The 23,109-nt window shown below is 40.4% G+C and overlaps 1 protein-coding gene across 1 annotated transcript in view; it reads left to right on the top strand.

Moving 5' to 3' along the window:
* tnfsf10l (TNF superfamily member 10, like) overlaps positions 1-23,109 on the top strand; it is a 46,901-nt gene that overhangs the window by 16,778 nt on the left and 7,014 nt on the right. The window contains exon 2 of the mRNA XM_041031154.1: positions 3,017-3,166. Coding sequence (XP_040887088.1) covers positions 3,017-3,166 — 150 coding nt within the window. The remainder of the gene's footprint in view (positions 1-3,016; positions 3,167-23,109) is intronic.

The raw sequence follows: 23,109 nt of genomic DNA, 5'->3' as shown, positions 1-23,109 counted from the left end.
GCAGCTGGTAGGATCAGAAAAGCTGATGAAAATTGAAGGAAAAGACCGTTCAGGGAGACCAAACTTGGAAGGAGGAAGAATCAGTTTGGCTCTGTCAGTGGTGGTGCTGACGTCCAGACTGTTTGGTGTGGAGGAGCGCCATTACATTTCACTCGAATGCAGAAACAACTGCTGAGAGAGGAAACTTTGCATATCTTTAAATGAGCGAACATAAATTCTGACATTAAACGAGTTTCTCTGAGCCCTAACTCTCTCAGTGATGTGTGATAAACTCAAATGGGCTTGATGTTTGCCAGCACCGTCCTAATGTTCTCATCCCCTGAGCGAAATTATGTTGATTTGCCTTATTTGGATGACTGGTGCCAAAACTGGCAGGAAGCCGTGCACAGCAGAGGAAACCAAATCCAAATACCAAATCAAATTTTAGCAGTGAAACACGAAACTGCAGCAAAGAAAGCTGGACTCAATGACAGATGAAATAAGAGGTGGAAATATGGTTTTCTGACTTTGTGTGCATGATATCTACGTAATGAACTTCTAAAACTCTCAGAAATCAAATTATCTAGTGAGTATATAGTATATTACATTAATGTGGCGATAACGTCCCAGTGCATAGCTTGATTTAGCCTCTGGCCTTGTCTCTTTACACTAATGGACCAGAAGAGCTTCTTTTAATCTTGTTTTCAGCTCAGTGCAGTGATGTGTATAAACTTTATCTGCTGGCTAACATGGATAAGACTGTTTCCCATAGTGGATCAAACACTCCCTAGCAGCCCTGTCAAAGCTTAATGGACACACACACGTGCAGACACACACGCAGAAACACACCGCCCTACATGCACGTACACAACTGAATCTAACCTTTTATTCTCATATACAAAGACACTCCTCAATAACAATTAATCCTTCATGCAGAACCGTGAAGCCGGGGAGTGTGTTTTGGCAGAGGCGCCAGAAAGAAACCAAGCTGACTTTCTCTCTGTTTGTTGCGCTGAGCGAAGCTCAGATCCAGTCATGCATGTTTGAACCTCCCCGACACTTCTGCCAGTGCTAGCTGTCATCACACACTCGCTCACGACAGTCAAACTGTCTCTGCACAGAATTCACTGTCAGCGGTTTTTGTTGGGATGTGTCCTGATTGTATGCAGATGAGCGATGATGACCTACTATGCTTCCTTTTCTCTCATCACAATGCTGAAAGACAATGAGCAAAGCATGAATATACATGACGGAAGCCACAGCTTCAGTTTGGCACTAAGTACATTTATTCAAGTACGATGCCTGAGAACAAATAGATCCAGTCTCCTGCAGAGAAAACTGGACTTTTCGAAGTTAGATATTTTCGTCTTTCTCATTCCTTTTGCTAGAAAGCCTCAAAAACATTTTTGATTCATGCTTGAGCATGTTGTGGGTAGTTTACTGACATCATGTCACATAATTTTGAGGTTTTTCAGGAAAGTTAAAAAAAAAAACTGAAGCTGGCCTCCAGTGCTGGACCTTGTAGCTTTATGCACTCAGACAAATCAGTTAACGTAAATCAAGATCCAGTGTTGTAACCAGAACGTGGACCGACTGGAACAAGGACTTGTGCGTCTAATTTAACTCAATCTGATTTGTCCCCAAACGTGAAGCCACTGAAGACATGAGTCATCCTTTTCTGGAACAGGCAACATGTTGAGACCGTTGAGCTGCGGCCCCATTTCTTTTCAAAGAACTCTAGCTTTTCCCGCAAGTGCCCTGTCCTTCCCGCTTCGTTTGAACTCATTTACGCTCTCAGACACAGTTAGACACACACACAGACACATTGCTATCTTCACTAAGAACAGGGAGATCTACTCATGCATCAACATCAACAGTGTCGCTGAGAGAGGGAATAATGGGGGAAAGAATATGATAATTGGAGAAGGAAACCACAGAGAAAGAAAACAAAGGGAATGAGTTTCATTAGAAAACGAGGGTCAAGCGGAAAGAAATTAATAAAAATAAAAAACCGGAGTGAAGGGGTGCAGCTCTGTAATCTGTCTCTGCTCACCAGGGCTTGTTATAGAGTCATTAGCAGGGCCTTCAGACCGTGACGCTGACAACCTCCCTGAAAGTTATGCACACACACACACACACACACACACATACTTGTTGTACATAACTCCACAGCCTGAAAGCTTTTCTTTGCATTTTAGTTCCCAAAGATGTCTCATTCGACCCATGTTGACCAAAATTACATTAAAAACATTTCTCATCAGAGGTGGAAGTTGCTGCCAAACAGGAGGCGCAGCAGAAGAAACAATTTCCCCTTTGGCCCCACAGGAATTGTTCACTTAATTGTCTCTTATTAAAAGTCTCGATACGAGCGCGCTCTCTACTTAGGTATGCCGGTTTGGTTCACTTCGGGAGAAAGCTTTCAGCCCAACCATGCATGCGTTCAGTGTTGTTACGTAAGCAGTTGTGTTACAGCGAAGTGATCCAGCCCTCTGTCTGTGCCAAAAATGTTTCGGTCACATTTGGTGTCAGGTTGTTTCAGTCCCGGTTTCTGAGACTTTCATTTTCTCTTTGTTTCTACAAGTCAGTTCAAGACAAATATACACTCCCCAAGGACAGTTAGGTTTCAAGAGTGAAGCCATGTTTAAGGAAATGTGCACCACACTCACAGATGCTGCAAAAATCAGACATTTACATGCACTGATGGGAGTTGATGGACATGATCAAAGAGCAAAATCAGAAATAATAATTGTGTTTCTTACAAATATTTCAATAAATACAATAAATAATTGTATTTATTGAAATATCTGTAACTGCCAGTAGTCATACAGATGCACTGTTCAGAAACACAGACTTACACTGGCTGTAGAGGAGTTCTAATCACTTTCTCTGTGGAGATAATTTGGGATTTTTACGAATTAGTTTGATGTCTCTGGGTGAAATATATATTATATTATATTATATTATATTATATATTATATTATATATATTATATATTATATATATATAATATATCTACCCCCGTGTGTTTGCCCTGCAGGTGCGTAGCCAGGGTGTCACAGAGGAGCTGAAGTGCCTGAGTCTACTGAACGCTCTGGATAAGGACCAGGACATCCCAGACCAACTGGCCCAGCTCTTTGGAGAGCCCTGCATCAAACTGGCCGAAGGCATCAAAGCATACATCTCTAAGGTAAGAAAACAAAGCCCGACATTCAGAAGAAGCACAGTAAATGCAGGGTTTCATTCCAAATTTCCATGCATTTGTTTTAAAGAAGGAAATCCTACCCAGTAATTACTGATTTATGATTCAGTCTCCTAAACCATGATTGGTTTGTAGAATGAATGGTTTTTAATAGTTAACAATCCAGTCTCCAATAAATTAGGTGTAATAGTTTTCAAGTGATGGACATTATCTGGGGCAGAAACCTCCACGCACACAAACATAAAGGAAACATTCAAGGAGCTTTAGAGGGTTTTTTTTAAACTGTGGTCTGGATTTACTCCATTCAGTTGATTGCAAGATGGGTTTTATTTCAAGTGGGGGTTTTTTTTGTTGTTTTTTTCTTTAAATCCAAAGCAGCAAACAATGCACAGTCCATAGTATTACTCTGTCACATGAAAAATAGGGGAATAAGAAAACCATTCAAATGTACATTTTCCAGAACCAAAGGTCGATTAAAGGCACTGCTGCCAAGCTAATACCACCCCCACACTCTGAAAGATCTACTTTACATCTCCACAATGTTAACTGATAAAATCCAGGTGGAAACTATTATCTCTAAATGAAATATTTTGGATATGAACCTTTAATGAAGCCTGTTTGGCCGGCTCTGCTGACCCCGGGGTGAAGGAACAGATGGAGGCTGAAGGAATCTGCTCACTATCAAATCACCATCAGATGCACATAAGACGTGTGTGTTGAATTAAACTTTGGATAGTGAACAGTGCATGATAAAATTAAGTAGTAATTGATAAGAACCTGTTTGCTATTCATACACTGTAAGAATTCAGAACATAAACATCAGTGTTTACATTTATGAGCACTAACTTTTTGCACTAACTAGTTTGTGTACATGGGCATTTTTAGGCACATGTTTGCACACACACCGATTTTCAAATACACCTCTGGCTGTGTGTGTGTGTGTGCGCGTGTGTGTCTACATGTGTTTGCATGCTTTTGTGTGCATGCCAAGTGTTTGGATTCAACCCGCTTTGCTTTTGCCTTGGTGAACTTTAGTCAAATAAAGTTCAAGTAAATAAAGGCGGGAGACAACTTGCAGTCAACTTAGGGTTGCAACGAACTCAAGGCAGGCAGGCACAAATTGGACTTCGGTGTCGGTGCCAACGGAAATGGTGGTTTTTATTACCCCGCACACACACACACGCCAAAGTGTCCTTCAGCAAGACACCGAACCCCAAACTGTGCTGCTCTTCTTGTGTAAGAAAAATATAAATTGAATGTTGCTAAAACTCTGCAGCCTCAGGGGGCTGTTTGTTTCAGCTGGGTTAAAGTTTCTAAACACCTGGTATTACTTGGCATCAATTACAGGGATCTGATCAGACAAGTGATAGAGGGACCTGATCAGACAAGTGATGATTTTACAGTCTTTGTTTTGTTTGGAGGCAGGACTTTATATTCTGCACTGCACACAAAGCTGTTTTTTTACACACAAAAACACAACATTATCCACTGTTATCAATAGTTGTTGCTGTGGGCATAAAGATCTAAATTTGCGAGTCACATGGCTAAAGAAATGCTCACACAGACACAAACATACAGTAATAAAACACTTGAGATCACTGGTAACAAATAAGTCACATTACTATTACGCACACACTGCTGCAGTGAGTAAACAGACACATTAAGGTCAGACTCTCCTCAGTATGTTGAATCAGCACAGACACACACACACACACTCATTTATAAACCCACTGAGACGCTCCATTGATATAAGTCATCTATTTGGAGTCATAGCCAAAAGGACTATTCCCACTTAGTCTGAATGTCTGGACGCTTACAGCCGTTTATCTCCAGCCCCCTCAGTTCCGACCGCCCCCACACAAACAGCCACGGTTTTTCTTTGTTTAAGCCTACCTCACTTTTCCTCCCTTTTTCATTTTACCTCTCACCTCTTCACCCCACCACCCTACTCCCTCCCTTCTCTCTCTCTCTCTGCTCCGTTTGTTATGATACAATCAGAGAGGGCTGCTCCATGCCGCTGTGGTCTTCAGTGGACAGGAACAGGAATGTCTCGTTTTTCTCCAGTGTAAATAGGTTTTGCAGAAAATGCATGCAGCTGTCGATGACACAGCTCCAAACAAATTTACATCCCATTACTCAGCTCCAAACATTCACACATGCAGAGACTCTCGTTAGCAAGCTGATCCAAAGTCCATTCATTTCCATGTCAGCACATTGGGGGTTTTTTCCTATCGATGCTGCTTGAAATAGAGAAGGGAAGAAGGCATACCCTTGAGCAAGGCATTTTAACTCAGATCTGCTCCAGTGGTTGCACTGTTTGCAGTTTGAAAGCTGTTTAATGTTCGCTTTTCCTCCAAGCCAGTTTTGCAAACCAGCGCTGTTCTGTGCTCTGTGTCAACTTGCGTCACTGAATTAAGTTTTCTGAAAAAGGAATTGTTTAGTTGAAAAGCCCAAATGGTGGTTAGATTGAGCTCGCAGACCGAACAGGCGCCATCTCTCTCCTTATAAAATGCCTCAGTGAAAGTGCTGGAGATCCAGATTTCCACCATGCCTGCAATGTACTTTTAAAAATTTGCACGGATGAATACTGAGGTTGGATAACGAGACAGTCTGAATCACAGTGGTTTTACAAATGTTATAACCGTGCATATCTTAATCTCGCAATCAGGACCTTAACGAACGTGCCCTGAGTGCTTTTTCTTTTATGTCCCTCTCCTTTTATCAGAACAGTATAGAGGTGAAAGAGCAGGGCTTTCTCAAACTTAATCCTCTCAGAGTATAAACACAACACCCTGGCTTGAATTCTCTACCTCACCCCTCTTGGTATTTTTAAGTCAGAGCAGGACAGCAGTAGCCGAAAGGTCTGTGAAGGAGCTCATGATCTCTGTGGCTCAAAGAGGCTGGTGAGGCCTACAGTAGTGCACGTCTTTACTGAAGCCGGCAACTGATGCATCCTCTGATAGGCTTGCTGGCAGTGTTACCTTAGAGGCTCGAGGGATCTTTTCCTTATTACTAATATCAACAAAATGTCAACACATTCTTCTAACCGTCACTGGTGATGCTCAGTGGCCAGACGTTGATCTGGGTATTCTGGATATCTTTTTCCTGACGCGTGTAACAGGCCAGGCGTACAAATATAAAACAGCAAAAGGTTAAACAATGTTAAACAACAAGCAGCATTCCTGATGTCAAATATAGGTCAGGTCTGACCACAGCCACTTGCAAAGGCCTGTTGCTGCAGCTTGTTGGTGTCTGTAAGGCGTCCCAGCTGTTGCAGCGAACAGGTGCTCGGAGGAAGCGCAGATCATGGCTCCTCACTGCATCTCAGTGTTCTTTTGCAGCAAGCTGAAATGTTTTGAACTTGTAGGACTTGGTTGGAAATGCTAAGCCCTCGGTGCTGGCAGACAGAGGTACCTGTCAGGTGCCTGAGAAACCCAAGGTCAAAAATAAGCTTTAAATATCCATTTGAATGTAATAAATCTATTTAACTGTTCTGTAATGAGACTGAGACTTCACTCAAATAAACTCACAAACCCACGCACATACACACACACTTTCTTTTTTGCCTTTTAGCTCTGGCACAAAACCGACGGTCCAAAAAGTCCAAAACAGATGCTTGGATTTGGTTCACTGATAAACTTGAACTATGCGGTTTGGATGCGTGCTCAGCATCGCCCACTGATGTCTGTTATAGAAAACAGAGAATCGCAGGCAATGAGTGTGAGAAGGACTGAGGATTAACAATGAGGCGGACAGAAAATAATGGACACAATCTGAAGTTGCGGTTCTGGAGCTTTCTGTAGTACCTGTTGGTTCTGCCTGATGAGTCCTTCGAGGGGCACATATGAACTGTATTTAATGGAACCAGTGAGTGAGCGATGACAATGAGGATGATGAGACAAATAAGTGTGTGAGAGCATGACGGAGGAAGACAGGGATAATGACAGTGGTGCTGGCATGAAATGATAAAGATGGTGCTGAGTGCGTAGACCGCAGTGACTGATGAGCGCGTGCTAAAAGATGTTCAGGTCAGAGGTCAGGCAGAACGAAGCCAAACTGGAGAAACAGAAGGGAGGAATTATGGAAGCAGTTAAGGAATAAGAATGAAAGCAGTTCTTAACAAACCCAGCTGGACAGGAACAAATAAAAAAAAAAAGAAGGGGATGAGAGACGTGGAGGAAAAGAAGGGAGGCGGAAAATAAAGGTGCCGCAGGAGATAGATGAGAAATGAGCAAAAAATGTGGTGAGCTAGTAACGGAGGAAGAAAAAAAATATGACAGTGAGGTTTTAATTATACGACAATGTGTGCAGACAAAAGAAGGGGAAGGGAAAAAAATCTTATTGGCTGAGCTCAACCTCAGAATGTTCAAGCAATGTGTGTTTAACGACCAGATAATAATCCAAAAGTTCAAATTAAATTCACAACGCAAAGAACTGCACTGGTGGTCCTGTGCGTAGAAGGAGGATTATAAATAAAATGTGTTTTCCACATTTCATTGTTGACATGATAGTTTCTGTTACAGCTGTCATTTCGCTAAATCGATGCACTGATGTTTCAGAGTAACAGAAGGAAGCAGGTAACGTTACTGTGCTCAGTGGGTTTGGCTAAACTAACATCAGTTATAAACAGATGATGCTGTGAGATGAGTAATTGGAGAAAATGCTTAGCACCTAACATATGATGGAAATTAAAACCAGTAAACAAGCGTGGAAGCTGTGAAACCTCTGTAGCTTCCAGGATAATAAACAACACAAATATGTATAATTTTAGGTCTGTAGTGAAATTTTCATGCCGTTCTGGCATGAACTGAAACCAATGAATTACTGCAAGGTGTGAAATCAATTTACAAAGTCATTGCATGTGATGTATAATCACTTTGAAGTTAATGGGAAAGACTTGGCAAAACAGTCAACGTGGGGCTGTAAAGAGAGGAATGAAAACGACGGGAAGAGGGAGACAATAAAGCGGCGCTCTCCTGGAGTTTCCTCCTGTTTTGGTTTTTACAGTCTCCCATATGGAGAATTCGGCTCCTCAGGCCTTTGATACTCTACTACCGTGTGTAGTAGAGTGTGACATCTGTGAACACATCCAGAGAGGGGTGTCCATTCCTTCTTGTACGTGTACGGCTTTTGCAATGTATCTCGTGAAGTGCAAAAGGCAGGAAAACAGCGGGGCAGGAGTGGGATGGAGGACAGAGGGGAGAAGCAGAGCAGAGGGATTTGGGATGGCATGTGTGTGACTAAGCTCAGGTATTCAAGTCTTAGGCTCTCATCCCCTGTGGAGGCCACAGTAACTTTCCTTCTGTCCTATACCCTGCTGTCCTCAGTTCAACAGACAGCACTAACATCTGCAGCACTAACATCTGCACCTGCTGAGACAAAGTGCCAATACATCAGCTCTCAGCTTCCAGTCGCAGTGATGGATCACACCCGGAGAAAGGGTCGGGTTCAGCACATCCAGGCATAATTCATATTAGCACCTGCTCAGATGTTCTGTCCTGGGTCTCAGCTGTGGCGTGTCACTCTTGATTATAGATTAGTGTGGTAAATAATGGCTGTGTGCTGGTTTTAGCAGAGATAGTGGTCACTCCACTCTCTCTACAGTGGCTGAGCAGCAGTTATTTTGTTTGAGGAAGAAAGTTTTTCCTTCTCCGGTTTAGGTCAAAGGGTCAAAACCAGCTCCCCTGCACTCGTTCACCTTCAGTGGAATACAGGAAAGGGATTTGCCTTTCGTTTTAAGGAGGCCGGGGTTAGACAAGGCTTAGAAAGAGCAACTGAAACCCAAACCACACCTGGTCTTAGACCTACGGATTTACTAAGTAAGACTTTTCTCTCCTGTCGCAAAGAATGATGCTGAGATTTCTTTCTTTCTGAGGTAGTGATGAATAAGAGCACCAGTTGAACATGGGGAGAACATCTGAAAAAAGCAGCAGAACCAGCTGTTTCACGCTGCTGGATGAATACCAAACTCATTTTCAAATATTTTCTTTTGTTTTTGGTACATTTGAGCTGCTCCACTGTATTATTTCTTATCAAAGGTCAATTTCTGTGGAGAAACAATGCTCCTCCTCTGGCCTCTCTTTGTCCAACACTGATGCATTGTCGGTGTTGTATCTGTAAATCTGCTCTGTGTCGAGCGGTGATGTCATCGCAAATATTCGGCGTTTGACTGCTGATGCAGAGCAGCTGTTTTGATCACTGGTCAGGGTGTGTACACACACGCCGCAGACTTCAAGGCTTCAACCTTCAGAAAGCAGTAAAGCAAGGAATTCAGTGTTAAATTGCCCTTTGACACTGAGATTGTGTACTATAATGAAAGAGCCGCAGTGTAATGTGTTTACTTTTATTAATAGATAAAGCAAAAAAAAAAAGGTCTCGGGCTTTGCTCTTTATCTTGACATCACAGTAAGAATCGGTTCCTTTCATCTCTCTGCTTGTCTCCTGTCTGCCGTATGAAAGACCTTGTGCTGTACAAGGGCACAGTTTAAAAATCAGTGCTTTTATTGAGGAGCACCTCCAAGAATCATCTGAAAGCAAATGGATTGAACTGGATTGACCCAGGGACTGCAGGGGGACACTGAACTGTGCAACATTCAGTTCACAAAGCTCTGATAGAAATCAAAGCGTCAGAGACACATGACTCTGCAATATATCAGCAAGCATGAACATCTCATTATGTTTACGGATTTTTAAAACTCATGAGTTCGACAAGCAAGACTTTGATTGTAAAATGATCTTAGCTTTGCCATTAGGAAATCAATGAGCCCATTCAAGAGTCAGTGTGATCTATAAAACTCAATGAACAATTGTCTACTGTAAGCTTTCACTGATAAATGTTACTGCTGCTACTTTTGACCCTAGTTAACTTCACTGTAAAAGTTCCGTCTCCATCGTTATTAAACGTGGTGGCTCGATTTTTCTTACCACTACGAAAGGGCGATAGACACAAGAGGCTTATAATGTCAGAACAACATCCATCATCTGTTTTTTTCTATGTAGGCCCACAAGCCAGCGGTGCTTTGACAGGCAACCCTGACAAGCAGCAGCACAATAGAAAAACTGACATTTTACCACATAGGGCACAATACATCACATCCTGACTACTTTTCCTATTACCTTTAAAATCTTATAATCACCCAAAACTTCAACAATTATGAAAAGTCATCGTCAAAAGAAGGTGATCTCACGTTCTGATGACGAAGAGACGGAGGGCAGATTGACCTAACTGCAGCAGCGTGGTTATTTAGAGAGGTGAGCACTTGGTTTTATCTGGGGTTTGTTTCAGGCCAAAGAAAAGAAACAAGTTGGCTTCTGAGCAGCAGCTCCTTATCTCATTCTGCCCTACAGTTGGCTATTGAAAAACAAATGTCAGTCACTGACATGCTGTATACACACACACATACAGGGAGGGGTGCAGGGCTGCGGCGTTGTTAGTGATTTCCAGCTGATAGACAAACACAAAAGACCCCTGTGTCTGGCGTCGACCACCCTGCCCCTTCCCATTCATCCCTCAGGCTGGAGGCAGGAGTTCCTGTCCGACAACCCCCGAAAATCCTCCCCCACCTCCATCTTTATATCCCCGTTACTTCACTGTGATACTTGGGCTCGCTGAGTTTAGTTTCTTTAAAATTGAATAGAGAAGACGAGAAGCTTTGGTGCTGTCACGACACATGAATTAAATGTGAAATTCCAGGCTCATTTCATCGTTGGGGAATTTCCCCAAAGCAGGATTCTCCCGTCAGATGAACAACGTATTCAGTTGTATAGTGTCACAGATATATACAGCACATCCCCTGGGGATTTCAAAGCTCATAATGAAGCTCGCAGTCCGCATTCCTACAGCACCTGTTCAGCTTTAACTTGCACTTCTTTAACTCTCCCACTTAAAGACTGATGAGACTTTGCTTCTCCACATCAACGTTTTCCCTCCTGCTACTAAAGCAATGTTGAATCGATTTCACACCTCCAGTATCTGCATTTCCAGCTAAACACTAAAAACAGACAAACACTGCTTATTCACTTGTTATGAGATGTATTACTTTCTCTGTAGGACTGATATTGTCTTTGACCTTGTGATGCTTATCTCACCGCCCAGTTCTGCCAAACATTCGAAAGCCTTTCATTATTACAGACTTGTTTTAGGATTAATGTGCACAATCTTTGATCTAAAAGAAAACACTGAACGAACGGAGGAGTTTTTAGCTGCTGAGTATTTGGTGTTCTCCTTTCTCTAACCAGTTGTTGGACTGTTTGCTGACAATGTGACACGAAGCAAGTTTGAGTTTCTTTACTCCTAAGCTGTGGTTTAGTCTGACTTTCAAACATTGATTCCCTTGTTCAGTTTTCTTTAACAACAAGTTCAAAAGCTGAGTCAACGACGATCAACCAAGGGAATCCAAAGAAAATCGGATCTTTTCATTGCTGGTGTTTTGTTTATATACAGTGACCACATGCTTAATTTGCTGTGAACACAGCTTTCTCTCCTGTTTGATACACAGCAGATGTTACTTCCATATTCCTTATCTATTATCCTGGATCTGAATGATCACCAAAAGCAAACAAAGGAGGCTTTTGGAAGATGTTTTCATTCAAAAAAGTAACATGACGCATGAGAATAATTGCACAAGGAGTGAAATCTGAAGAAAACGAGAGGATGTAGGGTTAAAAAGAAGTGAACAAACCATAACCAAGAGTGAGGGAGGAGAAATTAAAGTGGAAAAAAAACAGAAAAAAAAAGAGGAGACAAGATTTTCACTGCTCTTCACGAAACATGACGATACATGTGTGAGCAGTGGCAAACAAGCAGATTGCAACACACTCAGCTTACAGCTGCTGAAGGGAAATAACAAGGAACTAGATTTCTAAACATTACGCGTTTCTTAAGCAAAGAGGGGAGGAGTGCTAAACTGGAATCAGACTGCGGATGTTGCAGTTATTTGACAGGTGCTGTGACTGTTCGCCAACAAGGGAATTCCTCAGGTGAAGCCAGTTTTAAAAGAAGCACTGCAGCCAATAGATTCACTCACAAATAAAAATAAATTTGCTCCATTGTTTATGTCAAGCTGGGGAGCAAATAGATGGAGAAGTTTCCTAGCATGTTCCTGGGTTACTAACGTGTTAGAGGTTAGCTCATCAACTACGATTCACCTGTAAATACGTCACTACGTCACCAAACTTCTCGGACCAGACATCACCAGTCACTTTCTGGCATTAACAGATCCTCCTAGATGGCGATTTCAGCACAAATGGCTACAAGATGAAGAGTTTGTTAAATATATTGCGAGTCAGATAGACATGTTTTTCGAAATTAACACAACACAAACGTGCGCTTGCACAAAATGGGAAGCCTTCAAAGCTTTTATTAGAGGACATATCATTAGCTACATAGGTTCCCAAGCAAAAAAGGCCCAGCGAGAGAGAACGCATTTGGAGTATAAAATAAAAACCCTCCAGGATAAAATTTTTAGGAAAAGTGACCCCAGTCTTGAAACTGAACTGCTAATATTAAGGGCTGAATATAATAAATTGTCTTCCACCAGGGCAGCCTCTAGCCTCTTAAGGTTAAATCAAACATTCTATGAACAAGGGGATAAATCTGGAAAATTATTAGCATGGCAGATTAAACAATTAGAAAAACAAACACCAATTACAAATATTATATCAAACAAAAAAGTCATTGTAGATCCCTCAGAAATTAACAATATCTTTAAACAGTACTACAAAGACCTGTATGATGCAGGAGATGAGGTTGACTCACAAAGACTGGGGGAGTTCCTTGATGACTTGGTCATGCCACATGTCTCAGGCGAACATAAACAGATGATGGATTTGGAAATTACAAAAGACGATATTGAACATGCTATTAATAGTATGCAATCAGGGAAAAGCCCCGGACCAGATGGTCTACCTATGGATTTTTATAAAGCATTTAAAGAAAGATTGTCAACACCACTATTAGAGATGTTTTTAGAGGCATTTCAAGAAGGTAGTCTTCCCTCATATATGAATCGTGCCCTCATCACTCTATTGCCAAAACCAGGTAAACCTCCTAATAAATGTGAAAATATGAGACCAATTAGTTTGCTCAATTCCGACCTCAAGATTTTGTCTAAAATTTTAGCAAAGCGCCTACAAGAAGTTTTACCATTGATCATTAATAAAGATCAAAATGGATTTATAACAGGAAGGCAAGGCTTTCACAACGTTAGGCGGGTACTGAATATAATTTATTTTAATAAAGAGGCATCAGATAAAGCACTTTTATCATTGGATGCTGAGAAGGCCTTTGATAGGGTCAAATGGTCTTATCTCTTTAGTGTTTTAAATAGATTTGGTTTTGGAAATAACTTTATAAAATGGGTTCAGATTATATATAAAAACGCTACAGCAGAAATTTTAACAAATGGGAATATATCAAAACCAATAAATATTGGCAGAGGCTGTCACCAAGGTTGCCCGCTTTCACCCTTATTATTTACATTGGCAATTGAGCCCCTGGCAATAGCAGTGCGGACACATCCACAACTTGGAGGAATAGTTGTTGGTCCCTCAGATCACAGAATAGCGTTGTATGCTGATGATATCATTTTATTTTTGTCAAATTTGAAAATATCAATCCCAATCTTATTACAGTTAATTAAAATATATGGTGAAGTTTCAGGGTACAAAGTAAACAATGCCAAGTCTTCAATTTTACTCCTTAATGTAAATGAGAGAAGAAACCCAATTGCAGAGGCTATCCAGTTTAATGTGGTGGAACATTTTAAGTATTTGGGGGTACAAATTACGCCAGATTTGGAAGGTGTTGTTAATGCTAATTATGATCCTTTAATGATAGAAATTACTAAATTAACTGAGAGATGGATGTCACAACCAATATCCATGATAGGTAGAATTAATATCCTAAAAATGAATGTTCTGCCAAAACTACTATATATGTTTCAAAACATTCCTCTACCGCCACCTTCAGACCTTTTTTTAAAAATAAAAAAAATATTTGTGGGTTTTATTTGGAACAATAAGAGGGCAAGATTACGCTTATCCTTGCTGTACTTACCATTTGACCGGGGAGGTTTAAAATGTCCAAATATGCTGTGGTACTACTGGGCTGCACAACTGAGGTCCATGATGTTTTGTTTCTCAAAAAATGAATGTCCCCATTGGACTGAAATGGAGTCTTATAATCTTAGAGTGTCTCTTCCTTTGTACATACACTCAAACACGGTTAAAAAATTAGGGAGACAGACTAAAAACCCAATGGTAAGAAATATGATAAAGATTTGGTATGATGTCAATAAGTACTTGAAGGAATCATACCCGCTATCTCAACATAGCCCTATTTGGGGAAACCAGTTCTTTGCGCCAGGTAGAGCAGATGCCACATTTAAAGTATGGGCTTCTAAGGGGCTAGATTGTATTCAGAGCCTCTATATGCAGGATTCTAATATTATGATGCCTTTTGAAGAACTTAAGCAGAAGTATAGTCTTCATAGAAATCATTTCTTCAAATATCTTCAGTTAAGAAACTTTGTTAGAGTAACCCAAAATAACCTCAACAAACCTCCACTCTCATCTCTAGAAAAAATTATGATGAAGGACAAGATACAGAAGGGTCTCATTTCAGAGATCTATAAGCTATTAATATCTCACTCAGTAGAATGCACAGTATATAAGGTTAATGCATGGAAAGAAAATTTACAAATTGAAATTTCAGACGAAGAGTGGAGGGCAGCATGCAGTAAGGCTCATACATGTTCCATAAGTACACGTCTAAAATTATTGCAGTTTAAATGGATAATGCGAATGTATATAACCCCAGTGGACCTAAATCGATATAATAGTAATGTACCAGACATATGTACAAAATGTATGGAAGACAGAGGCACACTGTTTCACTGTATTTGGCAATGTAGGAAAATTGAAATGTTCTGGGAAGAAGTACGAAAAATTATTGAGAAGATCCTGTTAAAGCAAATTGTATTAGATCCTAAGCTCTTTCTGTTGGGTGTGTACCCAGAGAAACATAACTACACGAAAAGTGAGAGAACATTCATGGACCTTGGTTTTGTGTTTGCTAAAAGAAGTATCGCACTGTTATGGAAGAGTAATCAAGCCCCAAATACTGCACAGTGGATTAAACAAATGTTAACAAGTCTTCCTTTAGAAAGAATAACATATATATTGAAGGCTAAGCAGCAAATGTTTGAAAAAATATGGAGGCCCTTTATAATTTTTGTGAAGGATTTTGATTTGACTGGGGATCAGGTAGATGGCTAAGGATAGTGGACGGGGCAGTTCCTTAATATTTCAATAATAATTAAACATTTCAAATGTTTTGCAAATTACATTATAGAGGCAATTATATGTATGTCTAATGAAGCAATTGTTGTATGAGAGGAGCATTATTGTCGTTACTGCTTCATTGTTGTCGTGTTTCTTGTGTTTTGTTTTTTCTTTAGCAGCAATGAATACTGTTTTTTTTTTTACATTGATGGAAAACTACATATGACTGGCTGCATGTATGTTATATAAAAGAAAATGCCAATAAAACTCTTTTGGAAAAAAAAAAAACAGAGTGTGAAACCTGAGCTGAACTTAACTCTGGGTTTCGATCATTTCTACACTATTTTACTTCAGTGTCTAGTTTTATCACCTCAGTTTGTATTATTTTGTTTTTCACCGCTTCTTAGATTTAGTATATCTTTTAGATTAAAATCAGACAGCACTGCTCTAATAAACCCTTATAAGGATGTAAAACCTCATGGGAACATTGCTGAAGTCCCCAGCTTTTACATATTTGCACATTTTTGGAGCATTTACAGACCAAACATTGTTATAACATCACAACTGCTACTCTTAGCTCTTTGGCTTCTAGCCTCAGTTAAAAACTCAACAGTAATTCTTTTAAGATAAACAGGCCCAACATTGTCTCCGTTAAAACGTACCGCAGGCTTTGTTGTGACCTTGAAAATGTGACATTTTCGCATCTGATGAAGTCATGGTTTCATTACCACAACCAAGGATGTTTTTGTTGATTGGATTTTATTGCGTTTCCTTCTGGAAAAATAAAAAGTCCCTACAGTATACTCCCAGCCATGAGAAGAGCTTCTGTGAATCCTTAAATTGTTGTGTCCATGTTTAATATCATCTCTTGACCACACTGTATCCTTGGCTCAGCCTTTTATCTCTTTTTATTTATAGCCATTCCCTAGATGTTCACCGACTTCCTGGATCACAGTCTACACTGTTTCTGCTGTCAGCATGAAAAATAAGAGGGAAAAGTTGGCATAAACACGACTGTGAGAGGAAAGAATAAACATGTAACTCCTACGAAATCATCAGGCTGTAAGCAGACTGTCCAAACCACGCTGTACCTTTGATAAATAGGCTCGTTTTGACAGTCTAAACAATGAGTATTTGAGGCTCGCCACCTTGCAAGCTTGGAAACACTCACCAGATTTGTTTTTATATAATATATGTCTTGAGGGCCTCAGTTATTTTACAGTATTTTCAAAGCAAGTTGTGGTCTTCAGAGATGATTTACTATAAACCACAGACGGGCCAGTATGGGCCAAACTGAATCTTAGCGTTTGTTTTGACCTGCCAGATGGAGCTGATGGGTGGGGTTATTGGACAAGTAGCTTTTTGAAAGATACTCTGCAGCTGAAGCAGCGTTTTTCTTAAGTTGGAATGATTCGATTTCGTACTTTTGCCAGCACCAAACTGCAATAAAAAAAAGAATCATGACTGCAGCGTTTCTACGTAAAAAGTATAAAAACTACAACTGAAACTATATTTAAAAAATATCTGAAAAAACTAAACTACAAATACTGTTTCATACCTGGAGCGTCACTACCTAAACATCAAAATAAAAATGAGAGCTCTTAAAAAAAAAAAAGAGCAGAAAGAAAACGAACAATAACCTCGATTTGTAAATGCTTTATAGCATGAATAGTACGACTCAGACTCGCTCCAACAGAAAGACAAATCATCGCTGTCTCTCCTTGACAGCTGATCAAATATTTTCACCTCAGACACTTTCAGAAAAGTTGTGTGCTGCTTTTTAGCTTTGAATAAAATCCCACTCTCTGTCAGTGTAGATTAACACATCCAGAAATCAATCCTCACTGTTTTCACCTTGACTAATACAAAGAGTCTGGACACTGGGGATTTCTCTTTAACAGCCAAGCATGTCAGATTCACAGCTGCAACGCTGTGAATCACTTTTTCATAAAGCTACTCTGGTACAGTGGGCGACTGATTGTATCTCCATCACTCGTTTACTCACTGGGTCGTATTTTTAGAAGAGGCTCACACTCATTTTGATAGTGGCAGGTGTAGTAGAAGTTCCAAGGTCAGTTAGTCTGCTGGACAGCTCAGCTGTGACAGTGGCTTTCCACTGAACCTGACATGCTGACACCTTTTCTCTGTGATCTTTGCTATTCCTGCAGTAAAAACCTGTGACCGACGTTGTTTTGTTTTGTATTACACATTAGTTCTGTCTTGTGGTGTGTCAGCACCAACTGACAAGGTCAAAGTCCCTGTTGAAACAATAAAAGTGATTGTGACTGAAGACACGAGGAAGCCAAAGACTGTGTTAACATGCACAGAGTAACCACTTGCTGAGCATCAGAGAGGCTCTTGTTTTTATACTTTATCGCACATTAGTGATAAATGTTTCAGAATCAGAATCATTTGCAAAAAAGAGATAAGAACTTGTATCAATCCTAAAAGATATTTCAGTGCACTGTCTGTTAGTTTCTGCGTTCCAAACTGGAAATATTGTGGAAATATTGTGTCCTTGGAGCGTGATTTTGCCCCGATGGCATAAAGTTGTTGCATGTCTCAGGACATTATTGTCTTGATTATGACGTACTCATACAGGTATTAGTTATTGATATTAGTGTTTGCACATGATGTGAAACTTGAAACACTGAGAGTCCAATAAACAGACTTAGGCTGCAAAACAACCCCACCCCTGGCCTAGTTTCACTTTGTGTCCTTAGGAGTTAAAGGCACATTGTGAAAGAGATTAAGGGTGACAGACAGAGAAATATCGAGACATAAAGAGACACAGGGGAGGAGAAGAAAGAGAATTAATGCAATAGTCTGCTTTGGAGAAACTGTTTCCTCGACTACAGTTTTACAGTCTTTTACAGAAGAACCAGTGAGAACAATACAGAAAGAAACACATATAGGAAGGTAAATACACGTACAAAGTGAGGACTGACTCAGTAATGTACAGTTTATTGTGTATAAACAGTTTTATCCTGTTTGTGTTCTGGGCTGTGAAACTGTTTGGTGAGACTGTTAATAGAACGAGAGGAAGGCGACCGAGCGGTGAGACTAAACTCAAAAACCAATAAAGGCTGATATCGGCCTCCTGCTTCTCGTGAGTGTGAAGTAAACTGCTTCCTTAACTGTACACAACTTTTGTCTGGCAGGAAACTCCTGCACCAAACAGGTCAGTTATCAGAGGCTGGCATCGGGTCAGCCACTGGTGCGTTACCTGTCATGAAACCTTTCCTCGCTGCTTCTCAACGATAAACGGCTAATGAGCGACTTCTGTTTGGTCACAGACTGAATAAATCACAGTCAGATGCTAAACGCACACAGCGACCGGCACAGTCGCTCAAAGTTAAATATATAAGAGGTTGCATTGTACGTTTTAGGCATTTGGCCAACCTGGCTTTTCAGAGTTGTTTAAAATAAATGAAGCAAGAGAAAACCTTGAATTTCTGACATGACAGTTAAAGCAGGTTTGAAAGCTTGTGACACCACTGCAGTCTAATGGAGGCTGAGTCTTGCTCGATTCTAGATTAATGCAATATTAATATAATATAATACTGCAATATTGTTTTAAGGCCAAAGGAGACAATACTCCCTGAATTAACACAACAGACTTTATCAGTGCAGACATGTGCGTGGAAAATTACCTGAGGTCACATTTTCCACGGGGCTAACCCTGTCAGGCATCAGTTACAGGTCTGGCTTGGGGGAGATTTTAGAAAGGAAAGAGATTGTGAAAAAGAAAAACAAGTCACTGTAAAAGTTGACATATTGTTGACGCAGAGGTGTTTGGTTGAATTTCTGATGTTATCGCTCTGGAGCTGGTGCCAGTTTCCTTGAACTGCTGTTTTTGACGTTGCCTTGATAATATGATTATTAATATGCTTGCATTCATTTTTCTTGAAACCTACACACTAATCTGTCTTTAAACAAAGTCTAAGTTACTTATTAATCATCAACCCAGCTGTAAATGGCAAAATCAGCCGTTAGCCACACAAACACTCAGCAAACACACACACACACGCACACACACACACAGACTAAGGAATGACCAGATTAGGTCTGATAAGAGTTTGTCATCATAGTTCAAAAACTACACACCACTGAGACACACACACACACACACACACTGAAACAGACACACACACTGCTAGTCCAGGCCTGCCGGGGTCGAGCAGCATATTAAAGTATTGGGTTGCAGCTACTGCTAATCTGCAGAAGAAACGCTCCTTCATGTGCATACTTGTCCCTCTTTCACTCTCCCTCTTTTTCTCTATCAGTTTTCTCTTTCAGTCCTCCTCCTGTACTTTGTTTCCATACTTGTCCACTCTCACTCTTCCCTTCTTGTGTTTTCCCAACTTTTTTTTTTTTTTAATCCTCATTCCTCTTCTCTGCTCTTGTTTCCCCTAATTGTCCGTCATCTTTCACTCCCTGGTTTTCTCTTTTTTCCCACCAACTTCTGATTTCTGGCAGAGCAGTCTCATTTCCCCTGTGCACTCACCTTTACTCTGTACAAATGACTTCAGAAAACAAGCTTCTCCTGCAGTACAGTAAGTCTGAAGAGGACAAAGTTGCTGACTTTGACATTTGATAAGATGAAAAGCAGATGAAAAGTTGTTTAAGACTTCAAACTTCAAGCTTAAATATATATTATATATATATATATTTTTAAATTTCTGTTGTTCTAAACAGTCGAGCTCACATGCGCACACATAAGGTCACGGTGGCAGTGAACTCGAACTTTGAGGTTTGTCACAGGTTACAGGCTGATTTACTGGAAACAACAGGAGTGTAGTCTTTCACATTAAACCTCCACATGACAACCACTAAAACCCTCGTTAAGGGCAAAGCCCACAAACACATAAACACAACTTACTTCCTGGTGGGAGGAAGTAGACCCAGAAGCCGAAAGTAGACCCAGAGACGAAGGTGCATCACACTAAATCTACGATGCTTCCAGATAGTTAAATATGAAAAACAGCAAAGCTCATTATTAGCACAAAGAGTAAGAAAGGTTAAAGAAAACCAATTTTCAAGGGTAAATAAAGCTGCAGTAGCTGCCATATAATGTTATCAGAGGTCATCTTGGTGCCCCAAGGCTATGCATGCCATGCGGTCCTGCCTATGACCTTTTCATCCTCTCTCTCCTAAAGAATCCTTAAGGTGGCTGTAATAAACAGGGGTCAGCTTGAAAGAGGTGAGGGCTCTAGGAAAAGATCATTTCAGAAATGTGCCACCAACCGTATGGTGAGTACTGGAGGAAGCAATATGAAGAGTTTACTAATCATGCTGTATATTCTGACAGCTCTGGTTCTTATATGACTTTTGGAGTGAGATATCGGAGTCATCTGAAAGAATATAATATATAAAATCTAATATCTGCCCAGGGAGAATGTTTTGGACATCTGGACTGTCCCTGAGGAAAGAGGACTTTGTTGTGGCCAAATGCTGCATCCCACTTACTGTAGCCAAGGAAGAAATAATGTAGACGAAGCATAAAGAAAAAAAAAATCTTGTTTTTGTCTTTCAAGGTGCTTGAAATTTGAAGAAGACATAAAAATGGATTGTGTCGTGGGGATGATTGACTCCTGAGGGCAAATTTTAGGAAAACTCCTCCAAAGCCATTAAAAGTTGACAAGACATCCAAACATCTGAGAACACATCATTTTGAAAACATCCAACAACAGAGTTATAAACTTGTACAACTCCCAGGCCACCCCATAAAAAAACACCAGCACATAAAAAACCATTGTAAACTGTTCAAAGAAACATGAAAGGTAACAAGAAGAAAGTGAAAATGCAGCTATAGCATGTTAACTATGCAGCACTCATTCCTTCCAACACTGAAATGACTCTCTCATTCGACACGGAGGCTGACTGTGATGTTATCCACCTGAGCTTCCACATGTTTTTTAAAATTTACTTCCCTGTCTGATATTGTTATGCAGCCTGCTGCGTCAGCCTTTGACTGCTGTATCAATCATCTGGTTCTCCTTTTTACAATGAAAACAGTTTACTGTCCAGTGGGAATCACTATCAAGATATCTTCACAACATGATGAGCACATTTCTGTGATGATTTCATATTGTAATATGATCTGAGAGTTTATTACTTTATTAGATTTTAAACCATCTTGATTTTCAGCCGCACTGGAGACATTACTAAAGAGCATGCACTGACAGTCAGCTGGTCCACCACTTTGATTCAGACATAAATTTCTCAGCAACTACTGGATGGATCGCCGTGAAATTTTTAAGCAGACATTCATGTTCCCCTCCGGATGAATTATAATAACTTTGGTGACCCTGTGTCTTTTCATCCCGCTCCACTATCAGCTCAAAGATTCATAGGTGAAAAACTGTCAGTCTCAGATAGCAAGACAACATCAGCAAGTTAGCATTGTTACTGTGAGCATGTTAGAGGGCTGATGTTAGAATAACCTCAAAACATCTAATGTCTCCTGTGCTTTCACTAAGCTAAAAGAACTGTATCAAGAGCTGTGAGTGCTGAAATTTCCCACCGTGCAACCAGTGTGACATTCACTATAAACTTTAATCTTTTTCCATTTGTTTAAACTGTGATCCAAAGTAATCTACATGAGGCTTTACAGGTGAGTATTTTATGGAGCTATATGGTGCAAATAACCCATTTCATTATTAATTACTAATTGTTCAAAGCTATAAAGGTTGACGTTAGTTTTATTCAGTACATGCTGTTTGTCATTAGCAAACTGCTGGGATTACCCCGTGATGTTAGCTGTAATCCACCTTTAATTTTAAAGGGCAGAATAATGACTTCAAGATGTAAACATCCAAACAGGACGTGAAAAAGAACCTGTGAGTTCCTTTATTTACAATTAAACCACCTGTAGAGCGAAAAGTGCACCGTCAACATACTTTTGATTGGGACTTTTGATCGAATCGCACCTATTTACGCAAGTGCTAAGAATAACTTTAAAGGCTACAGGTGCGTCACGAAACCACACCTCCTTCAGCTCTTTTTGTCTCTGGTGTGTCTGAAGACGTCAGGACTCATTTTATATCTCACAGCCGCCTTAATTGTTCCATCCTTGGCTTTTTAATTTAGTGTCTTTGCAGTTAATTTCAAATAAGGTTTGACACCTTTTGCTCCAAATGTATTAATATCTAACTACATTCAGCATGTGCTAAATACAAACCAGATGCAAACAGTAAGTAAGAAAACCTGTAAATGGACTATAACTCTACATGACAGTGGAGTCATGTTGAGTCTTTAAACTGACAGCTGGTCAGACATCTCTCAGAATGCCATAGAAAGCTTCCACTGCACTGTGGAACATATATTATGCATGCAGCTTCTCCAGCTGATTTCACTTTTTAGCCATCCAATAGTTTCCCGTGTGAGCGTTTAGGCGTTAAAGACGACAGACATGTTGAACTCTGAAAACATTCTGTCACCCTAACAGAGGCCTGAGAGCTCAGAGAAATCCCCCTGCATTTCTTTCTCTTTCTTCTTTGTCGTACTTTTCTTGTTCGACTGCAGCCACATGCAGGGCAGAAAGTCTGTTGGCAATTTTCTCCCTTTCTGTAAGTGTATGTGTGTGTGGGGGTAATTTTCTGCTTTCAGGACTTGAGGAGTGTGGGCCCGAGAAAGGCACGCTACGT

This window comes from Toxotes jaculatrix, chromosome 23 (genome assembly GCF_017976425.1).
Source record: "Toxotes jaculatrix isolate fToxJac2 chromosome 23, fToxJac2.pri, whole genome shotgun sequence".
NCBI lineage: Eukaryota > Metazoa > Chordata > Actinopteri > Toxotidae > Toxotes > Toxotes jaculatrix.
The sequence above is the reverse complement of the archived record's forward strand: the minus strand, read 5'-3'. Positions and strand labels throughout refer to the sequence as shown.